Raw genomic sequence first — 13,596 nt, 5'->3', positions numbered from 1 at the left:
GTTAGATTTTCGGCTTGCCCTACCCTGGACTCTATGATTGCCAGGGCTAGGGAGAGGGAGATAGATTTGGAGCACATCCGGAAACAGAAACTAGAGGACGGTCAGGCAGGAGGGGCTTCAGGGAAGAAGCCCAAGGGATCAGATGGTAGGCCGAAAGGCTAGTCAGGATCGAGCCGCTGCGGGAAATGCGGCAGGACGCACGTGGGGGCATGTAGGATGGGATCAGGAGGCTGCTACAAGTGCGGCAAGATGGGGCACTTTAGCAGGGACTGTACTGCTCCAGTTTCAGCTATTCAGACATCCGAGTTGCTGTGTTTTCACTGCACCCAGAGGGGCCACAAGAAGGCCAATTGCCCCCAGTTGACAGTTGCAGCGCCAGTGAAGGCGCCAGCTCCAGCGACCCTGCGGATCACGGATGGTCGGCAGGGCAAGGCAGAGGCTCCAGTGGTGAGGAGTCGGGCATTTCTGTTGACTGCCGAGGAGGCACGCGCCGCACCCGATGTGGTGACGGGTATGATTCTTTCCCTCTACCTTTTTTTTATGATGTTATGATATTGATATGTGCTCTATATGTATATATATGCATTAGGATCGTTCCATGTGAACGGGCTCCCAGTTCAAGTGTTATTTGATTCAGGAGCATCCCGATCATTCGTTTCCCTTGCACTTAGCAAGAAGTTTCATGAGTCATCGGGCGAGTTAGATTGCCCTTTGGAGGTGGAGATCGCTGACGATCGATCGGTTCGAGCATCGATGATATTCCGAGATTGTGTGCTGTGTTTATTCGAGGAGCGCTATTTGGTAGATTTGGTTTCCATTCCGTTGCGTGGGAACAAGGTGATTATAGGCATGGATTGGCTGAGCCCCAATGGGGCGGTGATAGATTGTGCGCAACAGCTAGTACGGGTCAGGACCCCAAGCAGGGGAGAGCTAGTGATTCATGGAGAGAGGCCTTAGTGTGGACCCACTATATGTTCAGCTGCGAGGGCTAGGTGCTACCTCCAGCAGGGATGCGCAGGATATGTCGCATATGTGATGGATACCCGGGAGGCGGGTAAGGCGACAGTGAGCGAGGTTCCAATGGTTCGAGACTTTGCAGATGTTTTCCCAGAGGAGCTTCCTGGGATACCTCCGGAGCGACAGGTGGAGTTCAGGATTGACCTTGTCCCTGGCGCGGCTCCGATAGCCAAGGCGCCGTATCGGTTGGCCCCTCCCGAGATGCAGGAGTTGTCTACGCAGCTGCAGGAGCTGCTAGACAAAGGATTTATTCGTCCGAGCAGTTCACTCTGGGGAGCCCCGATTCTGTTTGTAAAGAAGAAGGACGGGTCGCATCGGATGTGTATAGATTATCGGGAGCTAAACAAGGTAACGGTGAAGAACCGTTACCCGCTTCCGAGGATTGATGACCTATTTGACCAGCTTCAGGGGGCATCTTGGTTCTCCAAGATTGATTTGCGTTCGGGTTATCATCAGATGAGGGTCAGGGAGGAGGATATGCAGAAGACCGTGTTTCGGACGCGCTATGGTCATTATGAGTTCGTGGTGATGCCGTTTGGGCTCACCAATGCTCCTGCCGCGTTCATGGACCTCATGAACCGCGTATGCAGACCGATGTTGGATCGGTCTGTGATAGTCTTTATCGATGATATCTTGGTTTATTCCAAGACTCGGGAGGAACACGAGGAGCATCTGAGGGAGGTATTGGAGACCCTGAGGAGGGAGAGCTTGTATGCTAAGTTCTCCAAGTGTGAGTTTTGGTTGCGCGAGGTGCAATTTCTTGGACACCTCGTCAACCAGAACGGGATTCTGGTTGATCCGGCCAAGGTTGAGGCCGTGATGAGATGGGAGGTCCCGAAGTCTCCATCTGAGATTCGGAGCTTCCTGGGATTGGCGGGCTACTATTGGAGATTTATCCAGGATTTTTCCAAGATAGTCGTACCCCTGACACGGCTGACGAAGAAAGCCGTGGTCTTTCGGTGGGGACCCGAGCAGCAGGCTGCATTTGAGACGCTGAGACGGAGATTATGTGAGGCGCCGATCTTAGCCCTACCAGAGGGCGTAGAGGATTTTGTGGTCTATTGTGATGCATCCGTTTCTGGGTTGGACGCAGTACTGATGCAGAGGGGGCATGTCATTGCCTACGCTTCAAGGCAGCTCAAGCCTCACGAGGCGAACTACCCGACGCACGATTTGGAGTTGGGGGCGGTGGTCTTTGCCCTCAAGATTTGGCGACACTACCTCTACGGGGTTCGGTGTACCATCTACACGGACCACAAGAGTTTGAGGTACCTCATGGACCAGCCGAATCTGAACATGAGGCAGCGTCGGTGGTTGGACGTGGTGAAGGATTATGATTGCGAGATCCTTTACCACCCGGGGAAGGCCAATGTGGTGGTCGATGCGCTTAGCCGCAAGGCGGCGCCGATCAGGGACGTCTGCTTGAGGATGACTGTGGTGACTCCCCTGTTGGAGCAGATTCGGGAGGCTCAACATGAGGCTATCAAGGAGGAGCATCGGAAGAGCGAGCGTGTGGTGGGTCAGGTTTCCTCCTTTGATTATGATGGCCGAGGACTTTTAACACTACACCGTAGGGTGTGGGTGCCGTATCACGGAGGCGTGCGCCAGATTTTGATGGAGGAGGCACACAAGTCCCGATTCTCTATTCATCCCGGGGCGACGAAGATGTATAGGGATCTTCGTCCGGATTACTGGTGGCCCTGCATGAAGCGGGATGTGGCATGGTACGTCGAGCGGTGTTTGACCTGCAGGAAGGTCAAGGCCGAACATCAGAGACCACATGGCAAAATGCATCCGTTGGATATTCCACTGTGGAAATGGGAAGATATCACGATGGATTTTATCACGAAGCTTCCCAGGACCGCACGTGGAGTGGATTCGATTTGGGTCATCGTGGATAGATTGACCAAGAGTGCTCAATTTATTCCGATTCAGGAGAGCATATCGGTCGAAAAATTGGCCGACATCTATATCAGGGAGATTGTGGCATGGCATGGGGTGCTAGTATCGGTGATCTTGGACAGGGATGTGCGTTTTACTTCCAGATTTTGGAAGAAATTCCATGACGAGTTGGGCACTCGTCTACAGTTTAGCACCGCCTTTCACCCGCAGACGGATGGCCAGAGCGAGCGGACCATCCAGACTCGGGAGGATATGCTGCGGGCGTGCGTGCTAGACTTCGGTGGTAGCTGGGATACCTATCTTCCCCTGGCCGAGTTCTCCTACAACAACAGCTACCACGCGAGTATCGACTGCCCTCCCTTCGAGATGATGTACGGACGGAGGTGTAGGACCCTGATATGTTGGGGTGAAGTTGGCCAGAGGGTCATGGGGAGCACCGAAGTGGTGCTCAAGACGACCGAGAGGATCCAGCAGGTCCGGAGCAGGCTTCAGACTGCTCAGAGTCGGTAGAAAAGTTATGCCGACAAGCGTCGATCCGATTTGGAGTTCCAAGTCGGGGATATGGTTCTCCTGAAGGTGTCGCCTTGGAAAGGCGTCATTCGATTCAGGAAGCGGGGCAAGTTGGGCCCGCGATTCATCGGACCGTTCAGGGTCGTAGCCCGGGTGGGCAGGGTGGCGTACAGGTTGGATCTGCCAGCCGAGCTCAGCCAGATCCACAGCACTTTCCATGTTTCTCAGTTGCGGAAGTGCTTAGTGGACGATTCAGCAGTAGTGCCTTTGGAGGAAATTCAGGTTGATGACAGCCTGAATTACATTGAGCGCCCAGTCGCAATCCTCGACAGGAAGTCGATGGATTTGAGGAACAAGAGAGTGGAATTAGTGAAGGTGCGGTCGCAACACCGCAAGGGTTCGGAATGGACTTGGGAGCCAATGGACGAGATGATGGAGCATTACCCCGAGCTGTTTCAGGATCGAGCAGCAGACTTCGAGGACGAAGTCTAAAATAAGTGGGGGAGATTTGGAGCACCTGGTTTCTGGTATGTAAATCTTATTCGAACATTTCCTATTTTAGCCTTGGACTCGGCGAGTCATAGGTCCGACTCGCCGAGTAGAGACGCGACCCAGGTCACGTTTTAAGTTGGCGACTCGGCGAGTCCATATCCTGGACTCGGCGAGTCATCGCTGTTGGATGAAACCCTAAGTTTCAGGGGTTTGCACCCTATTTAAACGACTAAACTGCCCCAAGCCAGCCCCCATTCACCCTTAGAGCCCTGTATACCTCGTCCTAAGCCGTTCCTTGAGAGTTTGAGACTTTTGTGGGTGTTTTTGAAGGTTTTGAAGGAGGAAAGAAGTAGATCCAGAAGAAGGAAAGCCAACCAAGCAACTATTGTGTTCTTCCAGCAGTTCCTTTGAGGTATTACCCATTTTCCCCATGATTCTATGCTTAAAACTTCATTTGGGTCTTTCTTGGTCAAATCCCCAAGCTTGTATGTGCATTATATGTCGTAATAAGATGTTTGGCCTCTGGATCTAGGCAAGATTGAGCTCCAGGAGCTCAGATATGTTAGCTTTATGGCCCCATGTTGCTTGTTAGCCCTAGATCTACCCTTTTAAGGCATTTTGAGCCCTAAAATCCATATTGGTGAATATCCACACGTAAAGTTGGAAACTTTACGTGTGATTTGTGTCCTAGAAGTCCAGATCTATGAATGGCATGGACTGAAATCGAGCAAATCGGTGTATTTGGTGGATGCATGGCGGCGACTAGGCGAGTCTGGTCGCGAGTCACCGAATTGGTCCCTTTATGATGTATCGAGTTGAGCCGTGAGTCACAGGGGGTGACTTGGTGAGTTGGGAGCTGAACTCACCCATGTTGGGACTCGACGAGTCAATGCCCTGACTCGGCGAGTCCAAGGCAATCTTCATAGATCAAGAACAGACTCGGCGAGTTGTTCATACAACTCGGCGAGTCTTAGCATTAGTGTTCTTCGGATGAAGATGAACTCGACGAGTTGTTCATACAACTCGGCGAGTAGGATGAAGGAGTTGAATGTTAGTTTAGAAGATGAACTCGTCGAGTCATAGCCTAACTCGACGAGTAGAATCAGGGACCTATGACAATTGTCTGGATAGGGACTCGGCGAGTGGAGATCCACTCGGCGAGTCGGGTCAACTAAAAGTTGACTCCAATTTGACTTAGGGCTAGACCAGGGGTAAAATGGTCTTTTTACCCAAAGGACAGTTAGCAGTGTATGATTAAGTATATTGTGGGAATTACAGCCCGGGAGTTTCCGGAGCAGCAGCAGCAGTAGTAGGTGATCAATTCCCACACAGACCAGCAGCTATTTCGAGGTGAGTTTCCTTCCAGTAGTAACGGGTCTAAGGCACCAAGGCCAGCCCGTATAGACGAGACGTTAGTATTAGAGTGTGGGTCGAGCCCATATCTCTTAGTTGAGTTGATTATGATATATGCCAGTATGATAGAATTATTTACACTTGTTGTTTGTGCGATACTTGTATGATATGAGTTGGCGGTTGAGTGTGGGCAAGGCCCGTATCTCTCCGAGAGTGGAGTGTGGGCTAGGCCCGTATCTCCCAGATAGCGAAGTGTGGGCAGGTCCCGTATCTTCACGAGTGTGGGCGAGGCCCGTATCTCCCAGAAAGCGAAGTGGGGGCGGGGCCCGTAGCTTCACGAGTGTGGGCGTGGCCCGTATCTCCTAATTGAATGTTGTTTGTTACATGCTTGCATGGTATGGGGTATTATGGGGGAACTCACTAAGCTTTGTACTTATGGTTTCAGTTTTGGTTTCAGGTACCTCCTCAACTAGGGGAAAGGAGTCGGCACGGTAGCAGCATGTCACACACACACTCTCCGGTCTCCGCATTTACGAGCTTTTCTGGTATTGATACTCTGATATTCTGATTAGTTGTATGTTTTGGTTTTCAGACATGGTTCAGTTTATATTATGGATGATCGAATGATGTTTTAGTTATTAATATTTTCTAAAGTAACGTTTTTAAACAAAAAAAATTTTTGATGTGAAAATTGGGTCGTTACACATTAGTTGATTTTGGAGATTGAGCCTTTGGTACCCATTGGTAGTTGGGTTTAACCCATTTCTTTTTTGATCCTATGGGTGCCTCGGCACTTGATTTAGCACTTGAAGCCGACTACCGAGATGACTTTGACCTAACCGGTCTTTGTTTCACTGGAGCATCTCTTAAACTAGACTTCTGGGTCAACATTCCCTTCTTGTTCTTGGGAGTTGGATGCTTGACCTTGGGAGTTGGATGCTTGGCCTTGGGGGTTGAATTCTTGGCCTTCTGCGCGTTCCAGTCATCATGGTCTAAACGTGACTTTGAGGGGTATCTTTTGGAGTGTCTCCCTCTTGACGCGTTCTGCCAGCCTTGTGCGTAGTAGGGAACATACGCGCGATTAGGACAATTTCTGGCAATATGTCCAGGTGTTCCACAGTGAAAACATGTCCTTTTCTTCACTGTGAAGTTGTCTCTTCCTGCCCCTGGTGGAGTATCCTTGCCTTGTCTCTTGTTGTTCCCACATGTACACGTGCCACAAGAACTCTGTTGCGTTGGAATTAGTGGCCTGTATTTACCAACGACAGGTTTATCAGAAGCAGCTAAGTTCGAAACAACAGACTCAGAGCTCAAAGAGACGTTTGTTTGTTCAATAGTGTTCTCCTTGTTCTCATCTTCTACTACTTTACCTGCACATGAAGTAGCAACATTAGTATCTTCAAAATTAATAACTCCTCCTGACACAAATCCAGCTCGTTTTCCATATTGAAGATGTGCCTCCCTATTAATTTCATTCTTTGTCATAGGGATGGATGTGTAGTTATGATTGAAAGGAGGAGGTACACTATCATACCCTAGACCCTTGTTTTGATTCCTTTTAAACTGCATGCTTTAGTCTATCATATTTGCAACCACCTCACTTGAGAAATCATATTTTCTAATATCAAGTTTGGCAGTTTCAAACTTTCCTTTCAAAGAATCAACTTCAGCCACTAGCTCAGCATTTTGTTTGACTACATAATCATAGTTTTCACATTTGTTACTGTAGTCTTCCTGAAGTTTCCTAAAGTCCTTGGTTTTAGCTTCTAATTCAGCCTTTAGGGGTTTTTGTCCTTTCCTGAGTTGATATCCTTTATATCTCAGGTCCTCAACTTCCCCTTTTAATAAATCAATTTGTTCCCGAAGAAGTTTAATCGTATCTTCACATGATTGAGAACATGAAACTTCACATGAATGAGAACACGACACTTCATTGACCGGAAGGTTTGCTGAACTCATTGTTTTTCGACAATTCAAAGCGTTAAGTTCTTCAATTATATCAGCCAGACTAAGACGATTGAGATCTTTTGTCTTCTTGATGTCAGCCACGTCCATGTCCCACGATTTTGGAAGTGAATTCAATAGTTTTTTGTTGATCTCGGACTTAGTCAAGAAGATCCCGGCTATATTCATCTCAGTAGTGAGTGCAGTAAATCGCTGCAACTGAGTTTCGAGTGTTTCTCTAGGGACATAATCGAAAGAGTTGAAATTTTGTCTTAACATATCATGACGACTCTCTTTCATGTTTTGCAAATTCCCTCGTAGACCTTAAAATCAATTAATTAAAAAAACAACTAGAAGCAAACATCAAATTTAAAATGCTTTTTTTTTTTTTTTTTTTTTTTTAAATTTTATCAAAAAAAAAATTAACCTTAAATGTCAAATTTTAAAAAATTAAACTTGAAAAGTCAAACCGAAAGGTTAAATTTGAAATTTTAAAGGTTAAACGAAAAAGTCAAGATTTAAAATCAAAGATCAAACTTGAAAGATAAAATCAAAAATCAAAAATAAAAGTTTAAAAAATAATTTTATTATTATTATTATTATTATTATTATTATTATTATTATTATTTAATTATATTTATTTTTGGATTAAAAAGGAATTTAAAATTAAAAGAGATTGAGTTTTTGGGTTAAAAGTGTCAATTTTCGAAAATAGGAAGCGACAGTAGTGTTTAAGTTTAAAATATGGAATGTAAGGAACAAGGGATCTGTTGGAGGAGATGAAAAAGTCGCTGGCTGATGAATTGAAGGTCCTGGGATCGATTCTTGCAGACTTCAAAGCCATCCTTATTTTTATGAAGCAAACTGATGCAAGCCTGCTGCTGAGCCGAGCCGATTCTTCAAGCCGCCGAGCCGAATTCCGAACCGCAAACTCCGGAAACCCTAGCCGTAAACCCGAATCCGCCGCCGGCCGTAAACTAGTTCCGGCCGTAAAGAGTATAAAATTACGTGAACAAACCCTCCTTATTTTTGCAAGATCTATCCAAAAACGCAAAAATATTTCGAAAATAAGATCAAATAATGCCCCAAATAGAGTTTACGGCCCAAGAACTCGGAGTTTACGACCGTAAGCTTGGACCGTAAACACAGAATATTCGATTTTTGGATGAAAAATAAGTCCTTTTGACTGATACAACTTGACTCTGATACCAATTGTAAGTCCCTAATTCGCCCGTGTATCAGTCAGATCCGTTTGATGGTGCGGAATCCCAATCAAACGGATGATGTAAGATAAAAAAAATAGAAGAGAAGGAGAAGAAGAATTGATATGAATCTTGTATGTATTGATATGAATTATAATCCGGATACAAAAGATTCACACACGATTTCTCTCTCTGGCCGTAAACTACTTCGTGTTCATCAATCTCATCAATCTCTACTCCTCACCCTAACACCTCTATTTATACATGTTGGATATGGGCCGGAAACAAATGGGCCGTAAATGAGTTTACGGTCGTAAGGTGTTTACGACCGTAAACTAGACCATAAATTTATAAAATATTACACAAAAATATAATTGTCCAGAAAAGTAAAGTATAAACCAAATTTTGACCCAACAGGATTTTATGACACTCACGTCGTGAGTCTGCCTGATTCACTCCGCACACTTGCCACGTGCGTACCTAGCTTCGGAAGGTGGCCATGTGACTCCTCACGTCGTGAGTGTCATAAAACTCACGTCGTGAATTTTGGATCCTATCCTCTCGCAGCTTCTAGATTCCGAATTATGACACAATGACTCCTCACGTTGTGAGTGTCATAAAACTCACATCGTGAATTTTGGATCCCATCCTCTCATAGCTTCTAGATTCCGAATTATGACAGAATGTCGTGAGCATCATAAAACTCACGTCGTGAATGAGCTAGTTTAGGGTTTTTAAAAGCTAAATCTTCGGAATGCCATAACTTTTGCATACGAACTCCGTTTTTGATGTTTTTTATATGCACACATAGGTATTTATGAGTACTACAACTATCTTTTAGACTTAAATAGCTAATTTTAAGTCTATTTTAAAGTCCTCTTATTATAGAGATTTATGATATTCGGTTTATCATAACTTCTTCATGCGAAGTCAGATTCAGATGTTCTCTGTATTTTTGGAATCATATGCATGTATACTTTGAGTTGTATAATAAAGGAAGTTCATATTTGTATTATAATTTATCATGAACTACATAACATTCTTACCACATTATTAGGTTAACATAATTACATTACATGATTGGCATAATCACATGTGATTGTCTATTGACCTATTTTGACTAGTGTTACAGATTAAGAGGCTTAGAAATGGTCAGATCTAGAAGTTGGATGTATGTTTTAACCGTTTAAGACATCAAAAGCTTAAGAGTCTGAAACTGGGAGTTACGCGGGGCGTAATCCCAGTACATGAGGCGTAAGAGGTCGCGTACCCCATTTCTGTAAGGACGCCGAGTATGCCTTGCGTACATGTTTGGTATGTGCAGCGTAACCTGGAGAGTTGACTTTTGTTGACTTTTAGGGTTTGGTCAACTTTAGGGTCTTTAAGCCATGAGAGGGGTAAAATGGTCTTTTACCCTTCTGAGAGTACTAAGAAAGGGAATAGTCTAGCCTTGAGAGATGTATTGATTAAGAGTGTTTATTTCATATAATTAGGCGGAGGCTAAACCAGATTTTTACAGAGTTCGAGATTACTGAGTTACCCGAGGTGAGTCTTCTCACTATACTTTACTATAGTGGTAATTAGAGTTATGTGACAGCGTAATTGTATGTTTTTGCATGATGAGATTTCTATGTGGTTTATGCTATGTATGTTACAGAGTTTACAGAGTTAGGACTAGAGAGTCCATAGAGTTACGACCGGAGGGTCCACAGAGTTATAACCTTGAGTGGTTATTATGTGTTATATGTGGTATTTTGGGGAACTCACTAAGCATTTATGCTTACAGTGTTGTATTATGTGTTTCAGGTACCAGTGAGGATCACGGGAAGACATCGGCTTGATCAGTACACACACGAGGAGTTTTTACATATTATGATCTTGGGATGTGATGTTATGGATTGTTATATGATACAATGATATTTTTATAACAATTATGAATGAAAGTGTTTTTTTTTTTTTTTTTAATGTGAAAAATTATTTGAAAATTTTGGTGTTACAGTTTAATTCAAAAAGCTTGTTTTGGTTTAACATTATAATAAAAGAAAATTATTAGAGCTTATTAGTGATTTTCAGTACCAGTCTAAATAGTACACAATTTAAGTACTGTGTTGAAGGTTATTTGCATGATTAGGAAAGTCACTGCGAAACTGAAATTGCTTTTATATTCTGAATTTTATTTCAGTGTTTAAATTGCGCCTTCTTTCTTTTATAAATTTCTGTCAAAATTAGTTTTAATCAGTCAATAAATTCCTCCATTTTAATTTCTATTAATTTAGTGAGTCCCTTACGCAAGAGAGACATAGACCTTAGGACGTTTCCTTGTGGATTCGACATTGCTTTTTTGTACAACCCCTTAGTGTATTAAAGAAGTAATTTTATTTATATTATTTATGTGTTAGGTGTTGCGACACGCTGTTAACAACACGAAAGTATAGAGAGAGAAGAGCTATTTTCCGGTAAAGTTGTGTAGCTTTGATGATGCAGACCCTACCCCTATTTGGTTTTCTTCGACTATATAGTGTGTTTTCATTTGATTGTGATGTGGTTTCAAGAGGAGATCAGTAGGACTTCGGGAAATCTCATAGGCATTTTATGGAAAAGATTTGAAACATTTTTCGAGAAAAAAAAGGAGTTGATTATGATATGTAAGAGTGGGTGTGTTGGATCCTATCAAATCGAATCAATTTTTTAGTGTAAGTATAGATCTAATCCAGCGAGTTCAACCTTAGCCTAGAAGAAGAGATAATTTCTTGGAAAAATTAATTCCTTTAATGAGTTCACACAATATATATATATATATATATATATATATATATATATATATATATATATATATATATATATATATATATATATATATATATATATATATATATATAAGTTGTTATTTAACAAAAATAAATATAATTTGTTAACAAAGTTAGTGATATAGGCCTTTTGTGTGTAAGGTTTTTTCATTAGGGGCTTTTGTGTATAAGAGTTATTCATTAGAGAGCATCTCACATAAAAAAGTTTCATAAAAACTATTTTAAAAAAGAACTATAAAGCTAAAGGATCCTTGATTTTAACTTTCATTAATTTATTAGTTTTTGTTATAATTATCTAGACATGTTTCTATTTTCTACGTCATTTTCTTTATTGTTATAAAGTTGAATAATTTTCACCTAAATAAAATATTGATTAATATGTGTGGGTGATATATAATGCTTATGCATATATATTATACTTTTAATTAATATATATGTGATACTAAACTACACTCGTCAAAATAAAATTTGATCAAAATTTGGTTATCTTACGTAACTACACATTAACGTGTAAATATTAATAAAAAAAAAATGAAAATTTTATATATCGGTTATAATTTTAATGAATTTTCCAAACATATATTTAATATTCCAATATGTATCGGCAATAAAATTTCCACGTCATTTTGATAAAAATAGTAAAATAATATTTGTCGGGTGAAAGTTAACAAATTGTCAACATATATATTCAATTTCTAAGTTTGTATTAATAAATTTTGCTACATGTGTGGGTACAAAACTTGTTAGGGATGACAGTAAAATTTTCACACCAAAATAAAATGTCGGTAAAAAAGTATTATTTACATAACGTAAGTGTTGATAGTCACTAAAATTTATCATTTTCATTTACGTGCACATATAAAAATACTTATGTGTAGGTAAACACTTGAATAGCTAGGGTTAACACCTTAAATATCTTAGAAGTAGTCGTTATAATTCAGTACTCAATGTTTAGATTTATATATATTCGGTTAAATCAAGGTAGACTTAAACATGTATTGAAACAAACTTACTCGAGAAACAAAACTCAACACACAAAACTTAAAACCCAATGCCAATTATGTCACTATAGGAACAGCTAGTACTCGTTGAACTATTGGTCACGTTGCTACTAGCACCAGCCATTAGTTCATAACTCATGTTTGAATCGTACAAACCTACCATCTGACCTTCTTCCTCGCACATGGATGATGTATCTGGATAGTTGACCATTGCTGAAAGCTCGTATCCGTTCAACGTCTCCCATGAACTATCGTTACTACCACCCCAGATATCTCCATACTCATGCTGATCATTAGAAGGAAAAAGTCGGCTGCTTTGATCCCAGTATGATCCCTGACTTGTCGGATCATCTTGACTTATATTTACGTTATTGCCGTTATTTTTTCTGGGGTTTAAGTAATCATCAGGTACAATGGAGCCGAGGTAACCAGAGTTGTCACCTTCACTAATCAAAAAGTTATGGTGGTCATCAATGGAGGATTGGTAGCATTTATCAAGGCCTGATTGGTTTGGATTCTGGGGGAAATTAGTAGGGTTGATTGGTTGTTTAGCGGTCGTAGCATGGTGGGAAGGTGGTTCATTAAAGAGTTGTGCAGGCTGGAATAAGGTTTGAACATCAAGAGGAGATATTAAAGAGTGAAAATTGGTGTTAGCGTGATCAGTAGCGTAGATGAAATTGGTCCTTGCTTGGGTACCCTTCATGGATAGGGCAGCCCTATCATATGCAAGGGCAGCTTCTTGGGCAGTATCAAATGTTCCAAGCCAATGTCTTTCTTTGGTTGTGGGGTCTCTTATTTCCGCTGCGTATCTACCCCATGGCCGCCTCCTGACACCAAGGAACCGCCCTGGCTCCGCCTCCTTTTTTCGGCCTCTTCTTTCTGTTGGCTGAGGAATAGATGTGTTCCTTTGCAGTATCGTAAAACCCACGTCAATATGAGGGTTGGCTTCAAGGGATTGGATCTTAGTAGAAGATTTTGGGGTAGACATTCTTGTACCAGAGTGAAAGAGAAATACAAGGATATATCTATTTATATAATAGAAATACAAGGAGAGAGAGAGAGAGAGAGAGAGAGAGAGAGAGAGAGAGAGAGAGAGAGAGAGAGAGAGAGAGAGAGAGAGAGAGAGAGAGAGAGAGAGAGAGAGAGGAAGTGGATAGCAAGTGAAGTTTGAATGAGATTTGCTTCAAAGATGTGTGTACTTATAGAGAGAGAGAGAGAGAGAGAGAGAGAGAGAGAGAGAGAGAGAGAGAGAGAGAGAGAGAGAGAGAGAGAGAGAGAGAGATTTTGCATATTCAATTATTCTCAACGTGGTTTAATCAGAGAGGATAAAGTTCAATGTATTGATCCACTCATAATTATTCCATTCAT

At 42.3% G+C, this 13,596-nt stretch overlaps 1 protein-coding gene across 1 annotated transcript; it reads right to left on the bottom strand.

Annotated features, from left to right (window-relative positions):
* Positions 1 to 12,163: 12,163 nt before the first annotated feature.
* Positions 12,164 to 13,329, bottom strand: LOC145001516 (ethylene-responsive transcription factor FZP-like). The gene has a single exon (XM_078960889.1). It carries the CDS (start codon positions 13,214 to 13,216, stop codon positions 12,269 to 12,271), a length of 948 nt encoding a protein of 315 aa, XP_078817015.1. The 5' UTR covers positions 13,217 to 13,329; the 3' UTR covers positions 12,164 to 12,268.
* Between the last annotated feature and the right edge of the window lie 267 nt (positions 13,330 to 13,596).

Source organism: Lactuca saligna, chromosome 6 (assembly GCF_052625555.1).
Source record: "Lactuca saligna cultivar CGN05327 chromosome 6, ASM5262555v1, whole genome shotgun sequence".
Taxonomy (NCBI): domain Eukaryota; kingdom Viridiplantae; phylum Streptophyta; class Magnoliopsida; order Asterales; family Asteraceae; genus Lactuca; species Lactuca saligna.
The sequence above is the reverse complement of the archived record's forward strand: the minus strand, read 5'-3'. Positions and strand labels throughout refer to the sequence as shown.

What these genes read in the sequence shown, in the direction of transcription:
- LOC145001516 (XM_078960889.1), bottom strand. Translation starts at nt 13,216, where the DNA reads ATGTCTACCCCAAAATCTTCTACTAAGATCCAATCCCTTGAAGCCAAC.